General features: G+C 42.4%; 1 protein-coding gene across 5 annotated transcripts in view; it reads right to left on the bottom strand.

The window, feature by feature from the left end:
- Nucleotides 1-286: 286 nt before the first annotated feature.
- Nucleotides 287-23,765, bottom strand: part of celf5a (cugbp, Elav-like family member 5a) — a 190,606-nt gene continuing 167,127 nt past the window's right edge. For 2 of the 5 annotated variants that reach the window (XM_047343261.1, XM_047343264.1), the window contains exons 6-12: nucleotides 22,287-22,433; nucleotides 15,375-15,540; nucleotides 7,339-7,551; nucleotides 6,998-7,090; nucleotides 5,264-5,407; nucleotides 2,655-2,818; nucleotides 287-1,699 (exon numbers count right to left, since the gene is read on the bottom strand). In XM_047343261.1, the coding sequence (XP_047199217.1) occupies nucleotides 2,691-2,818; nucleotides 5,264-5,407; nucleotides 6,998-7,090; nucleotides 7,339-7,551; nucleotides 15,375-15,540; nucleotides 22,287-22,433 (891 nt within the window). In that variant the 3' untranslated portion in view covers nucleotides 287-1,699; nucleotides 2,655-2,690. The remainder of the gene's footprint in view (nucleotides 1,700-2,654; nucleotides 2,819-5,263; nucleotides 5,408-6,997; nucleotides 7,091-7,338; nucleotides 7,552-15,374; nucleotides 15,541-22,286; nucleotides 22,434-23,765) is intronic. The other 3 variants (XM_047343262.1, XM_047343265.1, XM_047343263.1) reach the window with 2 other exon arrangements.

Raw genomic sequence — 23,765 nt, 5'->3', positions numbered from 1 at the left:
AGAGAGATAGAAAGAAAGAGAGAGAGAGAGAGAGAGAGAGAGAGAGAGAGAGAGAGAGAGAGAGAGAGAGAGAGAGAGAGAGAGAGAGAGACTCCCATCCAACCACACAGAGAGAAGAATGAACTCTGTCACTCAGTCAATTCATTCAAAATGCCAATGTGTAATTGATTGTGCATCTCTTGCCCTGTGGTGCTGCTCCCCATCTGATCAATATCATCATTATCCTAATTATGCTGTGGGTGAGCTCTCGGGCCCTATTAAGAGAGATATGCTGGCACTTGGGGGAAAAGCGAGAGAGAGAGAGAGAGAGGGGAGGAGAGAGAGGGAGGACGCTGCTCTCGCCTGCTGAGAGCAGCTGGAGGAGCTTGGCAGCGGGAGAGGGCACGACCTGGCAGGGACCACTGTGACACGCCGATGAAATTTTTTTACAACTGCTGTCAGCCTCATTTGTATATTTTATTAAGCAGTTACAGATGCTGTGCCATTTTACTGCAACGTATCCAGCTCAGCCGGGTGGTACTTTTACCACAGTGCTTTACGGTCAGATTATCTGTAATATCAAGGTTTTAATGACGACACCGAACGACTCTTGTTTCTATTATGGGATTGCGATGTGCCGACGGGGAAACAGAGGGGGCAGCGTTACATGTTTACTTTGAGGGGGGCTGTTATTGTGTCGCTTTTGGCACTGCAGGACTACTTCCTCCTCCTTCCTCTGACACAATAACACCGACAGATCACACCTCCGAGATGAAACGCTGTGATGTGGATGGAGCGATGAGTGGAACGTACCTGAACATGCCCGAAACAATTTCTAACCCACATATTCTACGCCACTAAAATAGTATAGCTTTATTTTTTATACTTTTTTCTGTTTTGCTTTAATATTCTCAAACCCAGGAGCTATAAATGCAAAAGGAAACGAAACAAAAAACCCATTTCCTCTTTTTTTTTCAACCTGAAGCTAGTATTTCTTCTTAAGTTAACTTTTTAATATTATTATTAGTAGTTTGTAGTATTAGTATCATTAATACTATATAATACTGTTCAGAACAATAAAAATGTTTGGTCCTTTGGTCCCTTAGGGGTGAAAGATTTGCAGTTCTACTGTTGCTAATGGAAACCTCAGTGACCTCCAAGAGTCATAGTTCTGCGCTTGCTGAGAGAGACAGTGAGAGAATAAGAGAAAGAGGGAAAGAGAAAGAAAGTCTGTCAGTGGACGTATAGAACAGCTTCTTTTTTCCACTGTTTTTCTTGATCTTCAAGTTTTAACCCTCATTTGTCCAGTACAGTAAAAGCCACAAGCGCCTCTTTCCTTAGATATATGTGTATATAATATGTATATAGAAATCTATTTGTTGTTGCTGCTTTTTTGTTTGTTAGTTTGTTGCTTAATTAACAATTCAAGTCTCAACAAGAAAAAAGTTTTGTTGTTCAGTCTCATTACATCTTTTTTCAGTGTTTTTTTTTCTTTTCGTCGTTCTTGCACTGTGCCATCTGTTACTGTAAAGTCCCCCGGCGAAGCGCCACCTCCTCCTCTTTTCACGTCTTCTTTTTCTGCCGTAACCTATATCTTCATAAGTAAATGCTGATATGTCTTCAAAAATTCCGTATGTGTTGATTTTTTTTAAAACATATTTTGCTGTCAAAGGAAAAAAAGTTTAACTCCTCCGAGACATCTTCACGTGTCCTCTAAAACCTGCGAAAGAGAAAGAAAAAAGGCAATTTCAGATCTCACTGCTCATTAAACTGTCATTGCACAGATCCATGTCTTTAAACTTTGGATAGTTCAATATGGCTCTATTAGAACAGCGTAATGGTCTGGAGAGAGCTAACCCACACTGGCACAACAATCAATCTTTGTCAATCACCACCATGACAGATTTTCCCATAATTAATATGCCTGCTGTGCTGCATATGAAATCAACTCTTATAGCTTCTATAGTGTCTGCAGACTCTACAGCTCCGGACAACCTTAGGGGGTTTTATCTTTATATTTACTTATCACACAGGATATTTAGTAGTTGCAGTATCTAAGACTAGCACAGCACTAGGAAGAGTGCATCTATGACAGATGAAGATAATAAGATGACAATAAATGTGAATGTTTTGGTGGACTTTTAATTGATTTGAAAATTATATATAGTTCGCATTATCCCATTTTTGAGATCTGCAGTATTTCCTTGTGTTTTCTATCTACTATCACAACCACATATATCTAAAGTTGTAATATATTTTATATAATGAAGGAAAAAAAGTGTCTGGATTGTCAAGGCCACACGATCATTAATATGTCAGACATTCATATCCAGACTGTATTTCCAGTGAAAAATTATTTCTCAATGAGATAGGAAAGTGATTAAAAAGAATTCTGGCTCTGGATCCACATCAAACTTTAACGGCCTCCTCCCTCGCCCATGCTCCAACTTCGGTGAAAATCAATTTAGTACTTGTTGTGTAACCCTGCTTCTAAACAAACAAACAAACCAATAAACGACCTCTCTGGCAGAGGTAAAAGCTGTAGCTCCTCAGGCCATCACAAGAAGTGGAAAGTACAAAGTCTGGCCTTCAACACGCCAGGGAAAGTCAACAGACACTCTTTAAACCAGCTGAGGAACCAAATCCTGAAGCAGTGATGCTGTACTGACACTCACCTGTGCTGCTGCAATGAATACTGAAGGTAGGCTGTGTCAGTAAGGGCGGCTGGCATCCTTCGGTCTCTTTAGCTGAACTTTCAACCTCTTCATCCCGATCTGAAAGCCATTCATCGCTTGAATAGCTGCCTGTGCACTAGCAGGGTTGTCGAAGCTCACGAAACCTGTGAAGAGACACAAAATAATTCACTTTAATGAGTATAAGGTAATTTTGAGTATCCAAATTATGACTAAAGTGACAATTTATTTAATTATTAAAAGATAAAATTTTTTGCAAAATAGGTTTTGATCATCATGGCCTACATGTCTGTCTCCTGAAGGAATCTAGATGGCGCTGTTGAGACAGGCTGCGCTGTAGAGAATTCTCAGAGCCTGTGACAAGTTGCTTTAAATTTGTTTTAAAAACAAATCTTTCCAGTTTGTTGGTTAAAAGCATTCAGTTTTGTCCACCGTGTAAACAAAAGTGTTAGAAATGGATTTCTGCTTCTTGCTGCACACCCTCTCATTAAGTTCCAGCTAAAATAACAGAGGATGGTGGGACTCTGAGTGCAACAAGTGTGAGGAGGTTACTGTCTAAAAGCATCACTGTCTGAACGCTGTCTCCTGGCTGACAGCTTTTGTCTGGAAGAGATGTAATATCAAACGGCTCTGTGATCCCTCTGAGAGGAAGAGAAAAACAGACGCTGAATCTTAAAGGTAAGACAGATGAGATTTTAAAGCAGGAATAAAACCCAATTCATTCTAGTTAAATGCTGCTTTTGTAATGAATAGACAGAAGGAAATAGGATATTTATTGATAAAAGCAGAGAGAACATTTTTAATCTTTCAACATCTGTAATTGTTAAATTTGACTGGTTCTCTTTTGCAGGTGCTTTCTGTAAAAGTGCTTGATAGCACAGACCAACCAGTGTAGTGACCACGTCATCCCTCTAAATATCTGCTCTTTGTTTTATTCATATCCTCATCAGGATATCTTTTTTAAACCCGTAGGAAGCTCAATATACATAAATGAATGAAAGTAGTTCAAGCAAAACAAGAGCAAACACAGTTCATCGTGAGGAGACAAGTCTGTTGAAGACACGAAAACCCCTCAGAGCATTTCCCCAAAATACACCCCTCCCCAAACCTATGCTGAACATCCTGTTTCCATCATGTGTAAAAATAAAGCCTCGAGAATCCAGTGACCAGAAACTGCAGTGGAGTGTGTCTCCGCTTGATGCGCTCCCCTGTGTCTGTGGTGTCATTAGGAAAAGTCGATGACCCACGAAAAGCAGAAAAACATGAGTCTCTCCACGTCCACAGCCACCTGGGGGAGATGTCTGGCTGGCCTGCTTGGCTCGGAGTCGGCCCATTAGGGTGAAGCCTGGGCGGCTTGGAGAGGGGCTGAGCGGAAGTCTGAAGAAAGTACAGAGGCAGGGAAAAGGAGGTGACCTCCTAACCCACCATCGGGTTAACACATTCGAGCTGGGGAGCAGAGATGAGATGGAGAGGTGATGCAAGCTTACAGCTCTAAGCCTTCAGCTCAGTCCTGTCACACATTACAAGTGTGCTTCCTCTCTTTCTCTGTGATTCCCAGTCTTTTGCACACCATCAATCCAAGTTTATCCTCTCTTCCTCTTTTCTAGATTAATTACACCAGTGTACTACCTCCTTCCCCAGGCTGAACATTATGTTGTAAATGCATAGTGTATAAGTCAATACTGCAAATAGCTTTTCTTTCATGAATTTATATGTTATTAAGTCCCCCCAGGGATTCAGGATCAGCGATCAATTCTGCCCAGGGTTCTGTGGTTCCCTGAAGTGAAAACAAATGCTGATCCATAATTGTCCTTTGCCTTCCTTTCCCCCTGACGTCCCTGCCTGCTTGCTCAAACTTTCTATAAGCCCTGCAGCTTCCTGGTGTGTGGAGGCTGACAGAGCTAAATGGGACAGGGCAGTGTGGCGGTGTGTAAATCAGCCTCCGCAGTGAGGGTATTGACAGATATTGGGGTTACAGAACGGTAATGTTGATGCTGATACAGCACCTCAAGGTTTCCAGGTCACACAGCTGCCAAACAGAAACAAGGACACGGACTGTGATCGACTGCATCATGGCGAGTTTGGCTACAATGTACTCAGCATATTTTTTTCCGCGGTGCTGATACCAAAACACAACTGTCATCAAGATGCAAATTCAGGTCAGTCAGTCAGGGCTCTGACGCACACGCACACGCACACACACACACACACACACACACACACACACACACACACACACACACACACACACACACACACACACACACACATACACACACACACACACACACACACACACACACACACACACACACACACAAAAAGAGTTTTTGCAGTCTCAGTCTGATCTCTTGTAGTTCAATTATATGTAAAATATACACAGGCACATTGCTGATTTTCCCGTGTGTCTCTCTAGAGACTTGTGCACCTGGACCTGCCATCATTTTATCTTTATGTGAAATGCAAAAAAAAACACAAGGAAGAACGTGTATACACTAAGAAAAAAATATTTAGAAGCATTTTCGAGTACAAATTCAGTGCAAATGTTCAGAAGTCGTAAAAGTCAGTTAGAAAGTTAGAGGATAACACACCGAAACACTTGCTCTGGTTGGTTGCCCTATCCATGAAGACCTTAGAGGAGATGACAGAGCCGAAGGGCAAAAACATCTGCATGAGTTCATTGTCTCCAAACTCTTGTGGCAGGTGGTAGATGAACAGGTTACAACCCTCAGGACCTGAGAACAGACACACAGAGAGAGAGAGAGAGAGAGAGAGAGAGAGAGAGAGAGAGAGAGAGAGAGATATTAAATTAATTAATTTAATTAATTTCCAGGATGTCTGAGACATTGTCAGTGATAAAACATTACTGTTCTTGAACACACAAGAATGAATAGAAACGTTTTTACTTGCAGTCACTGTGTGGATATTCACAATGAATTTAAGGTTTCTATTTACATTTAGCCAGATATTCTGATTAAATGTGGATATGAATGTCTTTTTAAAATAAGAATACATTTATTTGTCCATCGCCCCCCCTGACCCAATGGTGACATCTTCTATGTGAATGATGCGCAAAACTAAAAGCTTCATTGTTTCATATATGGCCTTCAATCATACTTCCACATCTCCTTTCTGACATTTACTTTTTCTACATTTATTTTGGAAATACACAAACATATATTAATACATATATAAAATACATTGTCATTATCTCGGCCAAGGACGATATGTTTTTTTCCTCATTTGTTTGTTTCTTTGATATTTAGCAGGATTACGCAAAAACTACAGGTCAGATTACTACGAAACTTGGTGGAAGGATGAGGTGTGGGTCAGGAAAGAAATCATAAAATTTTGGTGCGGATGCAGATCAGGGGGCAGATCCACGGTTTTTTTTTGTGAGCGTTTTTTAACAATTTCACTGATTTCATGAAAATTGTTGATGAAAAGAAAATGGTGGAGTTACACGTTCTACTGAGTGCCATTGTAGGAGGTTATTTGTCATCTGTGTTTGTTTGTTTGTTAGCAGGATTAAACAAAATCTACTCAACTGAATTCCATTACATTTTGTGGATGGATGGGACATGACCCACAGAGCAACCCAATGACATTTGGTGCAGATCAGGATCAGGGGGCGGATCCAGGAATTTTTTTTCTCACTTTCTTTAAAATTGTGCGTTTTTCAATATTTCATTTATTTCCCAGAGAATAATTCATGGATCTTGATGACAAAAATCTGACATGTTAAGGGTACTGATATTTATGAGTTTGTACAATTTGGGGCAGATCTAAATAAAAATCTCCATCTAGTGAATTTAAATGTGGGCCTTGGCAGAGGTATGAACTCTATTGAGTGACATTCTAGTTATAAAATATTATTTATTAATTTTATCTATATGGGTTACACTGCTATTCTCTGTCAGCTAATAATTTGATAATACAAGCTTTTATTATTGCTTATGAAAAGAAGCGTGGGCAATTGCAGATAATGTATAACCTAATTTCAAGATACATACTGTATATACATTATGTTGTAATAACATTATTCTTTCATCCTTATGCTTTATGGCCTAAAATGAGATGTGAAGTGCATTCAGTAATACTGTTCTCTCAGCCGCTCCACTTTATTTATCTATTAGAGAGAATGAGATGTGTACGGCGTTAAAGTAATAGTCCTCTCTCAGCCTCACATCCTTTATGTATGTATTTCACAGAATGAGGTGGGTGTTCAATGTAGAGGCAATATTGGTCCGTCATACTCATCTTCTTTATATATCCATTACACAGGATGAGATGTATGAAGTGCAAAAGTAATAATGTTCTCTCACCCTCACCTTCTCTCTGCTGCTGCTGCTGGATGACCTGGGGTGGTTGGGGCATTGTCTGGCCAATGGGAGTCAGTGTGGTGGTCGGGTAGATCGCTGCATAGAGGTGGCGAGAGGGAGAGAGACAAGGAGGGAGGGAGAATCAAGGGGGTGTTAAAGCAGCGATCCCACAGAGAACGGTGTCAAGGATGCTTGAGGTCGATCACACAAACACAACATCTAATCAAAGTCACTGTGATGTTATGGTCTAAGGGCAGTGTCCAACATTATCTACAGTCTCACACTTTAAACGTAGCATTAACAGCACAATACGATATAGTGCACAGAGTGTTCCTGCCTCTCACCTGTGTATTGCTGTACTCCGGTGAAGGCTTGCTGGAGGGTGTCCGCAGCGGTGGGGCTCTGGGTGGAGTAGGGCGGCAGGCCATTGGTGTACATGGTCTCCACGGCAGGATGTCCATTGGGCTGATGGGGGATGCCGGTGAATCCGTTGACGAGGGGCGAGACGAGGCTGGGCACGGCGGAGGTGTTGATGTTGGCTGGTGGAGAACTGAGGCCTGCAGGGGCAAAAAAAAAAAAAGGTCTGCTGTTACCGGATCAGGAGGGTTCCATCTGCGTGGCTCTACATGATGCTGTTATAATGTGTTCAGACATAGACAAAGTGTCCACATTGAAATGCTTTCCCACTGCATACAGAAACTAAAGATTTGCACACACACACTCGCACAAGCAGATAAAATACAACGCACGCACAAGGCTCGTGACCTGAAGCTACCATGCATCTCCTCTCTAATGCAAGGACACGGCTGTGACGCGAGTCTGTCACATATCTGCCATTTGCTGTGACACATCCTGCAGGATAGCTGGGAAGTCAACCTGTGAAAAATGAGCCTGTCTGTAGTGTTTGTGCGATACCCTGCTGGCTCCCACTGCTCAAGATGATGAAACCACTATGCAACTTCTGAGAGGGAGGGGAAAAAAATAGAAGATCTGGACTAGATAGCAGGGGATTACAGATGGAGATTTGCTTCAATGAGCAGGTAGCAAAAACACAAAGATGCCTCTTACTTTTATACATCATAAAAAGACAAAATAACAACAGTTGGCAGTTTGACAAATGGGTGGGTCATAACATACATGGTACACGCCTGAAAGGCAGCAGCAGGAAGGTTCATGAGTGGAATCGAAATTGGATGCTCCCTGTCCTCTCTTGTTCAATGCATTTTAAAAGGACCCTCCTTTCGAAAGTGTTTCCAATTATGCCGGGAACGTCAAAGTACCCATTTTGAGCAGAGTCTCACTGCGTGATGGTCTCTCTAAAACGGCTGCTCCGTGGCAAAGCATCCAAGCTTGTTGAAGTACGGCTCCCCTGAGGACCACCTCTCAATCTGGAAACCCTCGCCCTGATTGGACAGAAAGCCCAGGTTGTCACGGAAACCCTCCGGCACGCCATATCCCCACAATCTGGCACCTCGGTAAAGAACCCCCTGTGAGAGGTGGTCCAGATAGGGTAAACAATCCCACCCAGTATATACCCATAACGTGTGCTGAAATGTATGCTAATATAACAGTAAATATGCTGCACATCACCACTCCCACCACTGAGTAATACCTCCTACATATCCATAAGGGAATGCTCCTCTCCTCTCCTCACCTCTCTCTTCCCCTCGTCCTCTCCCTGCCTCAGCGTTTAAGTTATGAGGAAGCTGACAGTCAGGCCGACTGCTGCGGTGAACAGGGGGAATTGCCCGGGTCCAATGAGAGCTGTTGTGTCTTTTGCACTGGTTTCCTTTTTTCTTTCTTCTTTTTTTTTTTTGAATCCTCCCCACGATTGCTTGTTTCCTGCGGAGCTGTGATGAATTAGACTGCAGCTTCAGCCCATTCTCCTACCAGGACCCAGGAGACTGCCGCTCCTATTCTGAGGACTAGAGACAGCTAGTCTGCTTGGGCCACACACACTCTACTGTACCGCCAGATAATGCACCCTCTCCATCATCAGGCAAATTCATTTTCCGAGGCTTAGCAGTGCTGTGGGAGTGTGTGTCTACGTATGTGTAGCCGTTATAGCGGTGGTAGGAGTAGCGGAGGTAGTAGCAGGTGGTTGTGCAGACCCCGTACATGGAATTACAAAAGTTCTGGGGTCAGCAGTTGGACATGACATCTGTGGAAGAGGAGAACACGTGACGCTGGTAACAGACTGGGACCACCGATTCATGTTGGGTTATCACGCTGGAAATGTCACAGCAGGGGATAAGCATAAGAATCATAAGTGTAATAAAAACAAACATTGCTCTGAAACATTTCACACCAAATGACTTAACTAAAGCGAATGCTGAAAATGATCACAGCAGCTGCGTTATACATGTGCGGGGTCAAAGAATGGGGTCACCATACAAGGAAGAGACAATAAGCAACACCATGCCCAATAAAACAATGATTACATGAGGAAGAAGTTTATGTGGCCCAGTCATCATCTTTATCCTCACTGCCACAATGGCCCAATATCCGACACGAGCAGACCCCTGAAAATTCTCCTCAATTGAGATGGGGAAGTATTTCCTACTATCCTGAACTAGAAAATAACAAGACATTTTCATTTTATACCTCAGTGGACATATAGTTCTTGCATTGTGGGAAATTGTATTCATAGCCTGTTTACAATGCACACACAACAGTGCCGATATACATGAGGCTGTCAGCCTGCACTGTGTGTATTGGGCCTGTAATAATGACATGTTGTTCCTCACTCTGCCGTGGCTGAGTATGAAGCTACAGGACAGCGGATTAGATATTCTATACAGCGAGCACTTAACTATCACTTCTCAGCTCTTATTACTATAAAAAAAAGAAGTCACCAATGCTAAATAATATGCATATGTGTGTGTCACATATGTTTATGTTATGCAAGGAAAATTACATTGATATTCTCGCAGGATGCTTCTTAGAGGGGGGAAAACTGTTGATTTGCTTCTTGCGATGATTGCCTTCGCCAAAGAAGTCTTCACATGCGACAGAAGTATTTATTATGCTAATTATATATTCAAATCAAGGAGGAATGCTATACCCATACTGGTGAGTGCAGTCATTACGAGCACGAGGACTGTCTTTCGCTGGAGCAAGTAATAAGCAGTCCAAACAGATGCTTTCATCTAACTGATTTAAAATGTCATGCATTTCGACTCAGAGAAAATGTCTGTCTGCTTGTGAAATGATGAATAATAAATCGGAATATGGGAAGGGAAGCTTTTTCAAAAGCCAGTTGAATATATATCTAAAAAAAAGGTGCCACTTTGAAATCTGTCCCTTAGATTACCGATAAATACTCGAACGTTTGAGCAAATAAAATGTGACACAAAAAAATGTATGCGACTTTAAAATGTGCTTCGCTTCACTTTGTGCCACTCACATTTCTAAACATTCAAATGCTCATCAAAGTGCAATTTTATAAGTGATCAATGCAAATTTTATTCTGTTTTAGATAGAGGAGCTATAAGGTCCTTCTACTTAAAGTCCCTGAAACCTGAAGCTGGTGTCCTACATGGATAACGTAGCTTGAAGTTATCTTAACTGTAATTTTATCAAATTCAATGCATAATTAGAGTAGAATGGGTGCCTTAATTAATCTTAAATTGAACATCTATTCATCAGGGGCAGATCTATATGTCCAACATCCATGCACAAATCCTGATTCAGTAACATGCACATTACTTTTTACTGTTTACTTTAGGTTTGAGTAAAGCAACACATCCTTGAATATATTTTGAAAATTATACCTTGTTCAAGCACATTGTGTCCTACTCAACAAAAGCATAGAAAATAAAGAGTCTTAACAGATTGTCTTATTTATTGTTAGTATTGTTAGCGAGCGGGGGGGGGGGGAAATCAAATTTCAGCTGAGGCCAGTTCCTCCTCTGACCACGCCCCTAGATCCACCCCTGCTACTTATCATCTCGACTGATGACCTTGGTAATGTTTGTGAGAATGTAGTTGTTTGCTAATGATACAACTCTGTACAGCCAAGTTACATCCCTGGATTTAGTGTTAAGTTACCAGGGCAAATGGAGAAATATTATTATTACAATTAACATATAAACTCAGTGATAGTCTCCAGGATCTGCAAACTGCTCAGGTTCTAAACATGCAACCACACTGACTTGAGCCACAATCTATAAAGCACACGTCTGCAGTATCTCTGTGTGCCCATCAATACTCACCTGCTTCACAATATTCAGAAGCAAACCCTAAAAGCTGTTGGAGTGGATCAGGACAGTGCTTGTTTTCCCTGCTGTTAAGGTTTTCTCTTGATGCGAACCCAATAGTAGACCTCCAAGCTATGTTCCCTCCACCATATGCCAGGCTCTGCTACTAGCCTATCGCTTCGTCTCCTTCCAATCTCAAGATTTCATTGGACAAAAGTTTCCTCTTAACTCCTGTTACAGTGCGGAAGAGCCTCTCCCAGAAATGTGTGAGGGAGAGACAACACAACGAAAATCTTCATCTATTTAAATAAAAAATACATCGCATTTTATGTGAAAGTTCCACAATATAAATACAGCCACTTTCCACATGGTCTCGTGCTGTCTGCTCCACTCCTGAGGCCAATGTACATGCAATGCACTGACCACACCAGTGTTTCTGACTTTCACATCCCTGCACAGAGCAGATGGATGAGCCTGTGCTGCTCATGCAGACCTCAGTTTTGCTCACACGGACCAGATTTGGTCCGATCGAGGGCTGCAGCTGTGCTCTCTGACAGTAGCTTGCACACAGCAGGGAGAGGATACCTTTCATTGTCACAGAGCTGCTTCTTTCCTCTCCTGGGATTTGTAGAGATTCTGATGCAATAGGCCTCATTTAAACTGAAAGAGGGGGATTTGATATCTGAGAGACAATGGCTCTTTGTGCAACAGGACATGTCTCAAAGTTGATATCTTTGCCCTTGAAGATAAATCTATTGTAAAATTCATTTTGGGAGGAGTCGAGTCTTAAAGAAACGGCAGTTAGAAATGAGCTGTAAGCTGGAGGTCACACCATCCATTAAAACACACAGGTGTTTCATCTGGCTCTCAAGACACTACAGAGCTGTGTTTTCATTCAAGTAACTTGGATGTGACACTGTGCTGGAAATCAGCCTTCAACATGTGTTTGTTGTAGAATTAGACATTAAATACACAGTATGTGTATAACATGTATGACGCGTCATCCATGGGGGACAGGTGCACATACTGAGAGAGATCACTATGTCGAACAGCTCATTAGTTTCATGGCGTTTGTCACCATGGAAGTCTTCCACATCAATCATTCGCCTCCAGCGAGGATGTTAAAACACATCCATGTGTCTGTGAGTGGGTTGTCTCTGGATGTGGAGCGTCTGCAGTGTATTTTGTGTAATATGTGCTTTTGCGTGTACGTCTTTAGTGAAGAGTAGCACCGAGCAACAGAACATTAGAGTGGCTTTGATTACACACTTCTCAAATCCTAACAAAGCATCTTTGACACGCCGTGTTCCTCACCACACACACTCAGCGGGATCTGCTGATCTCTTTCCGTTTCTCCCTCCCTCTGCTTTCTCACCCTCTTTATCCCTCTGTCTCTCTCTCTTTCTGATAGTCTGTCTCTCCCTCTCTCTCCCTTGTTTTGTTCAACTTTTATTTCCTCAGCAGCGCTCAGGGAGCGGCACCTGGTGAACATTATTTTCAAAAAGCATCATCATGCATCATTGTAAGGATACATGCTCTAATCAGCTGAACCATCTGGCAAACGGCTTATGCACCATCAAGCTTAAATGCTTTGCATCTGTTGATCAAATGGGTGTCTCATTGTTTTCAGAGTAACACCCTTAACCTCCAAACCTCTGTACCTCAGCTCGCTGTCACAAACAAGTCTTTATGCTGCAGAGGTTATACTGATCGTTCAAATAACAGATTAATGTCACACGTTTACCTCAGGATAGGAAGGTTCTTTCATCTATTAACCTGTGATTGGAGGTTTATGTTAATGCAGAGCACCATGTGTAATTTGGGAAGGCGGTAGTGCAGCTATCAGTGGCTAAACGCTCTTGTTTTGGGAAAGGGGACATTGGCCTTTCTTCCTTTTATTTTATTCTTTTGATGCAGCTGCAAAATTTCAGAATTCAAAGATTTGTTTTGAGATCTAATTTGTTTGATGAGATAACTTAATGCATAAATTAAACCTCTGTCGGAGCAGAGAAGCATTCTGCTCCCACACCCTAAAAACAGATTCTGATATTACAATGAATTATTCCACTGATTCGTGGTAGACATCCTACAGTCTCTCAGTAGTGTCAGAGTCTCTTGGCCTACTTATACAGACAGCCTTGCCAGTAATGTTATGTATTCCTTCAATGAACTCTAAATAAGTTATAGCCACAAGTGTGAAGGAGAGAGAAAATATCTGTGTATACCAAAGCAGCAAGCCAGACTAGCACTCCTGCAGCTGCTGGCAGCTACAGTCAAATTAATGAATGAAGAAATGGGAAATAAAACATTTCATATTTATGACAGTCCTTGAAAATTCACGGAAGCCATGCTTTCTCTCAAGGATTAATAATATATTACATTCAATAATAAAAGGTAATCATGTCCGAAAGCAGATAAATGGCACCATTTCACACACATCAGATTCACAGGCTCACAGACGCTCCCTTCTCTATTTCCTCTTTCTGTCTCCGAATCACAGGCGTAAACATATTTTTCCATGCCTAAGCCAGGGCTGTATGCGTTGCCAACTGATGTGAAATTGCCTTAAATTTCCCCGCACAAGTTCTTTTGTTTAGCTTGAGCAAAATATCCAAAATCCTGAAATATTTACTTTCACTGATTTTGGCTTTCGAGAACAGTTTAGAATAGATAAACAGGCAGAGCAAACAATGCAATAAGACTGGAGGACAGGACTCTCTCACACACACATAGATCGAGTCCCTTGCAGAACAGTTGCACTATCTTTCATCAGCACTATTGTGTTGCAAAATACAGGTGTGCATGCTGAACACAAAGACGTGAATTGCCTTGCCGTCAGTGCTTCACCCGTCAAAATAAGAGCTTCTCAGCAATACTGAGCTCCTCTTTTAATCACTGTCTGATTGATTATGCTCTCCCAAAAGTGCACACTTTGCGCTGAAAACATCACTGAGAATATGTGACAAATGATTCTTCTCTTGATGTATTGCCCTATGTTGAGAATTTTACATTGAACACGTACAGCACGCGAGTCCACTGGTGTGTTCTGTCATGTCACTTTTGGTTTTACATCCATATTTGGCTTCAGGTTGAGACATGCTTGATTAAAACGTTAATAAGGGTTGGTTATCTGTTCTGTATATTTGAATTCAGCGGTCAGACAGGGCCGAAAAGGCATTTTACCATAAAACTGTCCTACGGATGGAGAAGTGAACAGAATACCAACTTAAGATATTGTTTTCTTCCCCAAAGAAACCACAACGCAGAGAGAATCCGAGTTAGCAGCAAGATGCTGGTTTCCTGCGACGGCTAGAAAGAAATTTTAGAATAGGCCTTGTTACACTGATGGCGGTTCTCTCCCTCTCTCTCCCACACACTGATTGGTCTAAAGTTACCAAAGTCATCACCTTAAAAACTCAATACTGCAGTGTAGACAAAGTAGGTGAGCGGAGCACAACAAAGACTTGGATACTGTATTATTTATTTCGGCTCATGCTTTTGTTGAGTGGAGAATCTTGAAGTTTTCCTCTGTCTCAAGGAAAATGAAGCACTGCTGAGTAAGCAAATGTTATGCAGTGGGTAGGTATTTCAAAGTCTTTCTCTTTTCTCTGTAATGTATCTGCATAGGAGGTGTTTGTTATGGAAAACAAAACCAACCGCATGCAGATCATGCGCAAGTGCTTCAAAGCACAAGGTCAAAATACTACGGGGAAATTATTGCCTTATCTGTGAACTTACTTATTGATATTCCTCATTTGACTCCAACGCGATCCCCAAATATTTTCGGCATGCACAAACAACATAAACATGCAAATCCCACTGAATGTATTTTTTCATCTTAGTCTCTTTTTCTCCAGTGGAATAATTTTGGATTACCAGTAAGCAGGCACTCTTTCTTTTGGCCTTGCTGCAGCTCACACACACACACGCAGACACCCACACACCAACAACACACAAACATTATAGCTTGCACTATTCAAATATTAATACAGACATAATCAAAAACAGAATTTGACCCCCTACAGGAAAATTACGGGAACGTACAAATACACACATAAAATCTACACACTTACAGTAAGAGATTAATACAACCAAGACCTTGCTCCTTGCAAACAATAATACACACACAAAACACGCACGCACAAAGGGGAGGAGCAAAGGGAATGAAAGTGTGGGCTCACCCAGGGCTTGATGAAAATCACCCGACACCGAGGTCATGGAAGTGGGTGGGAGGCTGTTGATGTTGAGCGCCCCCATCTGGTGGATCTGCGTGGCGGGAAAAGCCACGCTGGGCGTGAGGTAACCTCCGTGGCTTGCTGCCATGATGGCTGCCTGCTGCTGCATGAGCTAAAGAAGAGGGACACGGAGCGGTTGGTGGAGGAGAGAGGGGTGCGATGTGGGTGCGAGAGAGAGCAGGAGGGGGAGCGGGGTGCGAAAAGAGGTGAGGGGAGGACAGATGGTAATGGAAAATATAGTACGTTGGGAAGGAGTCGCACCAAGACGGGAGATGGGGAGCGAGAGAAGAGAGGGAAATGTAGCAAGGGTAGAACAGAGGGAGGGATGTATGTTGAGGTTGATGGATGGATAGTGCATGGGAAGTACATAGAAAGTAGAGCAGAATAAAAGAAAGGGGAGAAAAAAGAAGCCTGTCAACCTATGTTTAGTGAATCTGTCTATTCTCGCTGCTGGAAGCTTGTCACCGGCTACAGAAACAATTTAATAGCTGTCTGTTGGGCTCATACAAATCAAGGCACTGACATGTGCACATTATCTTCGTGCTTAGGGAACAGGCAAACTTTTCAATAGAGTTGAAATGCTTTTTCCTTGCAATTGTCAAACTTCACAACATTCTGTTGGGCTGTATAGAAATGCCACAGTTGTCACCCACTCTCTTCTGTTTTTCCCAGGACTCATTTTTAATTTTTCTGATGTATTTGTAATGATTGGCGCTCGTAGCCTAGCGTTCATCCAAGCGTTTAAAATTTGCTTTGTTTTATTATTCAGCTGGAAAACCACTAGGCCTGTCTCTAGGCTACTTTTGCCAAAATAGACGGCATTTAGCAAACTGAATACATTTGGGGTTGGAACATCGTCACATGACCACAGTCTTTGCCCTGACGGAAAAGCAGTTTTAGAGACATTATTTTACCAAACAACATTGTTATCTGAGTACTGAAGAGCTCCAATCTGTGATGAAATGACCCTAAAACCAGACACTGAGCTATTAAAACAATATTTTTTAAAGCTGGCAATTCTAATTCAAAGCCATGTTGCTAATACAGTATGTTGTGAGTCAGAAAGATTTCAGTGGCAGCCACCGATTGGACAGTCCCACAAAGAGATAAAATCAATAGGCTTTCATTCACTCTGCATTTCTACTTATCGTGAAGTGAGAATTTTCCATCAAATGCAGCCCACAGTGTTTATTCATATGCATAAGACATGGCCCCATGCACCGCTGCACAGCACTGCACTCACACACATTCACACGCACAACAAGCATGGAGAGCGACGGAGACTATTTGAGTTTCTGCACTCAGCTTAAATTATCCCTGTGCAAACCTCCTGCTGAATGCCTAATTCAGAAGAAAATCCATCATTGTACAATGGCTTTTTGCAGCTGGTGAACCAATGGGTTTATTTGGGGAATCAATAATCTCTCGCTGGCAGTGTAGCTGCCCATCAGCCATGTAGACCTGCATAGCTGCTCTGTGTCAGGGGAGCTGCTGACGGCCACGGCCAGAGACTGACTTATATAAGCAGAAATCTAACTCCTCTGCCACGGGCACTAATGCTAATGATGATACTGTGAGACAGTGGCCGTATAGAACACCACTCTGCTTGCATTTGCATGGCGACCCTGCAACGAAAAAGCCAATTATTTTCGCTCAGTGGCCCTGTCAGGTAACCTGAAAGCGACTGTCCCGCTGTGGAGTGCCCAACACTGGCATCTCATCCATTAGCCACATGCCTCACCACTGCTATCTATTAACGCCTTTTGTCATTTGCATAATTTTATCAACGTGACAAATGGGGATCATCCATTCCCTTCCACATAAGATGAATTGAGCCTTTAAGGGGGCATAGCTGCGACAGACAGCGAGGAAACAGGAAACCAAACAAAGGCAATGACATAAAAACAAACAAAGGGGTCTAAAGGACCTGGGGCTCCCTTGCTTTGGCGATGCTGTGACTGCCCCCTTATTAAGATGTGAATAGGGCTGGACTTCAGGATGAAGGGTTGGACTGTGCTGGTGTTAGAGAGTAAATACACTGTCACACCACTCATTGTGTTTTTGTCTTTTCTAGGCCTCTGCTCCTTCCTTTCAATGAGGACTTCATTCTAATAAGCCTGCAGTCTATTCATTGTGGCCTTGCATATTTATGGGGTGGAAGTGTATCCTAGTGACTTCAGAATAGCTGCCTCTCTCCCAATGCATGTCTTCTATAATGCAAACCTTAATGCCACCCGCCAGATTGTCATGATAACAACTCTGGCATCCGCTGATGCTTCGTTCCAAATTAAAATGCTGCAAATTGGGAACTCAAGCATGTAATTATGTTGGAATGCAGTGGTTAATGCAAACTGGCTCTGATAAAAAATAAATAAAGAACAAAAAGCCGAGTAGTTATGTTGACGCAGATATTCAAAGTCATTCCATTTTACTTGTCGTACATATATATGCTCTCCTCTTCTTTTTCAAAATTTCAAAGGCATTACATTCAAAAGCCATTCCCACTTCTTTATTTATGCACTACCAAGCAGATAGCAAATGTCTCTTGTGGAGAATGAGCTCAGCTGAGTCGTCATCATCACAGACGCAACCTTTTCTGCTTCCTCTTGAAAAAGAAAGAGGAGAGGGAAGAAAAAGCCAGACAAAAAAACAAGGGGGGACAAAAGAGTAGAGCGCGAGATGAAAGGGAGCAAAAGAAAGTTGCCCGGGCTCCAGTAGCATTCATTTAGTGTCAGACATCTGCTTTTTTATTGCAACCTGATGGCATTACTCTCCCCTGGTGCCAGCAGGCAATCACCTCTTTATCACATGGCAATTATCTCTGTAGCGCTGCTCTGTGACTCGCTGACTCTCAGCTCTGTCACATGTGACCCCTTATAGCCCAACCAGCCGGGGACGGCTTTAGGGAGGGAGAGGGAGAGGGAGAGAGAGAGAGAGAGAGAGAGAGAGAGTAGGTCACTGAGGTGAACTAAAAGAATGAAAAATTAAAACAGAGGGGCCTCATTTGTAACCCCCCTCCACGCTATAGCAGGTTGTATTTCCACGCAAACATTTAAAGATTTTTCATCTCTATTGAAAGTGTGTTCATGTAAGAATGTAAGAATGTATAGACACATGCAGGGGCAGTCAAGAGTACCAGTGAGCATGTGTGCGTGCGTGCAGTTTACTGTACAGCCAAATGATGCAGTAATCTGTTCACATCATTTCTCATGTGGGCTGTGTTGCAAAAGGCTCCATTTCAAATGTGAGTGCCTCCAACAGGGGGAGATGTTTCCTAATGTGAGTTTACAGTCATCATCTTCGCTCTCATCCACCCACACACTGTCACTATTAGCGCCGAGTTAAACCATTTTCTCTCCTCTCATTTATCCATCTTGCATGCAGCCTACAGCATCTTTTAGGGAGGCAACAGGGGCACAGCACTGGATAAACTTCTCTCACTCTGACATAGCATGTAGGTCCTCCAACTTAGAGACACCAAGCAAAGCCAAAATGGCTGTCTTCACACGGAGAGAGGAGAAATGCCTTGAATCAAATCTAACCGTGCACAAATACAATGTTTGTGTCTTAAAGAGGAAATCTGAAAGGTAATAAAATCTGGGTTTATTACTTGGCATTCAGCGATTCATGGGAGAGCTACAGTATTATCACTCACCACTAACACCGGAATGAAACATGGAATCACGCTCGCTCGCTCTCCTCCGGCTTGTGTTTTATGAAATCACCTTTTTGCAAATAGGATGTATGCTGTCAGAGCACACCAGTGTCTGTGTCTATCGCGAAAATGGCACATTTCTCATTTTTGGCATATGTTGTCAGTGTTGCACCCCTCCAATTTGTGTTCATAGCCCCCCTCCTTCTCCTAAAATCCAATTTACTGGCTGTCAGCTCAACTCTATAATCCTATCCACTGCTGTGGTGGAGAGGTAGCTCTTTGAATTTACCATTTACTGTACTCTCTGGATATAGCTATATATACACCATCTCTCCCCAAGTCTGTATTCTATACCATGCCACCTCCTCTTCTCTTGGCCGGTGGATATGAAGAGTAGGCGAACATGTAGTGTGTCTTTGGAGATAAAGTCCTTTTTCTGTCACTGCAGGTTTTTTCGTCTTGGGGGAATATGTGTAGTTTATCTTGCCGTACAGAAACATTCATAGTATCACTTCAGCACATTCCTGGTGGCTACAGGGGAATCAAGGCGGCGCACCATGTGCATGCAGCCAGTGCCAGTGACTGGAGCGTAATCAGAACCACTGCAGAAGCTGGACACCCACATTAAAGATAACTAATAATTCCATTTATTCCACATTATTACGTATCTAGTGGACCAAACTACTGTTTTGGATCATTAAATAAGTATTTTGCTAGATACGAAAACAAGACCCTTGCTGATAATCCATTACTGCCTCTTGTGCTCTCATTACTTTATCAAAAGTTGGAGCGAGTTTATCTCCAAGGTTGCCTCAGAGTTGCTTGCTTTATTTTGCAGAATTCATTATATCCAGGTACATGGCATCCATAGTGTCTGTGATTCATAATACTAATGCAAGGAAAATTTCACCTTCACTAACATCATTCATGCAGTATAATCTTTGTGTCGAGAAACCACATACAATTTCTCCTCTAGATTTAATGGTAATTGATTCTCTCTAATGTTGAAGTATCCCCTGTGCCCTTGTTACTTTCACTCGGAACTCAATTTCCTAGCATCATCTTGCTCTTTGTCATATTATATGTGTATATAAGACAGACAGAAGGGAGAAAGAGAGAGAGCGAGAGCGAGAGAGAGAGAGAGAGAGAGAGAGAGAGAGAGAGGGAGAATATTTGCTGCGCGCCATGTGTGCGAGTGTGTACGCTCTTGTGCGCGTCTGTATGAGCCGACACGGGTCTCTGCCACAGTAAATAAGAGTCATGGCCAACCTGAGCGGGGCACAATGGTCTCCCCGCAGACCACCACTGCCTCTGACACCCTTAAACATTTGCATTTCTCCACATTTCCTGCAAAAGGGCTGCATTTCATGAATGGTAATGAAGGTGGGAGTTTTACTGTAGAGAGCACAAGAGATGGCCTCACAATTACTCTGGGATGGTCAATTTGCACATTGCACACTGGGTCCCATGGCTGTGATATGAAAATGAGGGAAAAGGATAAGCCCCCCAGACCTCGCTAACGTCAACAATTAATCCTGACATTTAGGAGCAGAAAAAACATATAACTTTTACACCCAAATAAGAAGATGGGAAAAAAATATATTTGTGCTCCTCTGTCTGTGCAAATAAATACTATAAATACGGTTTATGTGTATTTATGCAGTGTGTCGTGACAGAGGCCCAGGTTTTTATATCCACGCTGGATGGAAAGCTTTTCTTAAATTCAGTTTTTTCCTGCTTTCGAGTGGGTTGTGCACGTGTGTGTGGATTTCTTCCGCATGTGTGTGCTCTGCCTCAGTGGGGAAGAAGAAAGTTGGTGTGCAAATACGTTGCCCGTGGAGTACTGAGTCAACTGTGGCCCCTTAAACATCTCATGGGCCCAGGGGGTAGGAGGGGGAGGGTAGAGAATCAGTGCGATAGAGGGCAAAGGGGGGTGGGCCAATGGTGAGAGCGGCTGCATAGGCTGTCTGAACTCATCAAAAAGCCGGGGGTCTGCTGTGTGTATGGTGCCATGCCCTGGGGGGGAGGGGGTACAGTAGGCGGGGGCGGGAGGGCAGTGGGAAGCTGATGAAGGGGTTGGAGGGTACATGCTAACTACTGTAAATGTGTGTGTGCCTACGAGTTGAGCGAGTGTAATGGCATGGCAGCGCTGCTTAAGAGCAGAGGAGTACAGAGTGCTGCTGATGATAGTTTGGAAAAGCTCATTTTCACTTATGATAATATCTACCTATTACATGTCGAGGGAAAAGATTTGCCCGTAAAAAGTTAGTGTGCACTGGAATAATAACTGGAAAAGTTTTAAACTGCAGGTTTCAGAGGCAGATATCACATTTAATTATCTGATGCTTATTTGGACCAAATCAGATCAAAGCTCAGGTATAAAAATGTGTGTGTTAATCCCACGTGTGATGTGAGTTCTGACACACGAGCTGCCCCACTGCAACACTGATCACTGATCAGCTCATTGAGGATTACACTTCAAAAAAACATGTTGGCATACATTTACATTTTTACATTAGTGCAGTCCATGAGTTGGATGTTTGTTTCCACGGCTCCCAAGTTGGACATTTTCTATTCTACACAGCTTTGCTGACTTTTTTGTTGGTAAGGTTGTTGGGATGAGAAACAAGGTGTAAAAACAAAGGTATCATATTATTAACTTTTAGTTTGGTAAACTTTAGATTTGTATCTGGAGCAAAATTACGATTGTGATTCTGGCGACTGATAAATGAAGTCTAGTATCCTCTGTGGTTTGATTTCCACCAACTACTGAGAGAGAAGACTGGCTCTTCAGTTGTTAAACGAGTCACTAAGTTCACCAGCTAGTCGCTAACTTTGTATGTCTATAATTTAGTGACTCATGAAACCAAAACAATGAGCTGTAAGACCGTGAGGCTGTTGAATGATAATGTAGTATTAAGCAACATCTTTCATGAATGTATGGCCATTTGATTAATTGTAAATATAAAAAAATATAGTAGCAGCTTGAACAACTTTGATAAAAAAAATTAAAAAAAAATTAATAAACAGTAATCCAGAAACCTTTGGAGTGGTTTCTTATTCTAATTGTTATTCTATTCTTAATTGTGTCTACTGCATATCTAATCACCTGTTGTATATGTACATGAATGCCATAGAAGCCTAATCAACCTTAATCTGTTTAAGTTCTTCTGTCTGTGCTACCTGTGCCATTTCCAACTCACCGCATGTGCGTAAGAGCTGTAGGTGCTGAAGGGGAGGGCGATGGCTGGGTTGAAGATGCCAAACTGCCCAACCATCTGCTGCATACGTCTGATGGTGCGCTCCTTGTCTGTGTCGGCAAACTTGACCACCAAGCTGGAGGAAGCACCCTGAGGGGGGTGAGAGGGAATGAAGATAAAATCAGAGGAGAGACAGAAGTGAGAGTTATACTGCAAGATCCTTTAACACTAACAGTGAGTCAACAGTGAGTCAACAGTCTCAAGGATTTAAGCGACTTGCTGGAATGTTATCATTTAATATTCAATATATATTTAGAGACAGACAATCAACAATGGCTTTAAAATCCTATTCAAGTGCATGAGGGATGTTCATTATTATTTCAGATTTCTCAGTAGGCCACGTTCATTAGCGACAACAACTGGTGTTAACATCGATACCTACTGAGCTCCTCTAATTGCATGCTTTCTTTTTTTCTTTTTGGCATTCTAGCTGCTTCATTACACATTTGTATGATTTCAGAGGATCCATATATTTTGTGGCTGGTGAATATATGAACCTAACAGACATGTGAAGAATCAAATTCCACTTATTGAGTGAATGGCTTTGTAGCAGATTCCTTCAATCAGTGTTTTACAAATGTCCAAAGTCACTTGAGGCGAAGCATCCTTGTTGTGCCTGACATAAATACTTAAATCCCCCTGGTTGTCCTCTCTGCTACAGTACATGTGTGTAACCTTGGTGCTACTTCCCACAGTTAAGGTTAAAAGGTCTACAATTTACAATGATTTGAGATAAGAGCTATGATTGGCCGTAGTTGATATTGACCCTTGGGGAAAGTGTTCTTCAAAGAAAATGTTGCGTTTTGGCACAATTGCCCCTCATTCTGTCCTCTTTCTGTTTTGACCTCACTCTTCTACCATCTGTACCCATCCATCCCTCTATTACACTAATACCGCTCTTCTGCAGCCCAATATTGAAACCAGCAGGTGTGTCTGCCACACTCCCTTCATTAAGAATCTTCAAATGATTTAGCGCTACAGTTGACCTTTTGTGTGCTCAGCCGCTCCTCCCCTCTGCGCCCCCAAACTGGCCAATCGATCCATATAAAAGGCCGAAATATTACTCTGATCTGACAGTGTAGAAAGGTTGTGTGTCAGTCACGATTTGAGGCCCCATGAAATTGATGCAAGATTGTCAATAGCAGTGGTGACTTGTGAAGTGCTCGGATTAAAGGTTGGGGGGTGTTAAAAGGGCTAAAGGGGTATTTCTTGGTGTCTTTGGATCTGAAGGAAACCCTGGCAGAAGTTAGACTTGGACAAATGTAATGATGATCTTTTAACACACCGAGGAACTGGGGGTGTCTACTAATGAAGACATCCAAGACATCTGTTCAAAGGCACTAGACCTTTCGACTGTATTGTATAGATTTTATTCTCTTCCTTTCCTTCTCTCCCCACTATTCCCAATATTCCCTCAAGCCT

The sequence above is a fragment of the Hippoglossus stenolepis genome, chromosome 14, assembly GCF_022539355.2.
Source record: "Hippoglossus stenolepis isolate QCI-W04-F060 chromosome 14, HSTE1.2, whole genome shotgun sequence".
Lineage (NCBI taxonomy): Eukaryota > Metazoa > Chordata > Actinopteri > Pleuronectiformes > Pleuronectidae > Hippoglossus > Hippoglossus stenolepis.
Note: the sequence above shows the minus strand (reverse complement) of the source record. Positions and strands in the feature narration are given on the sequence as shown.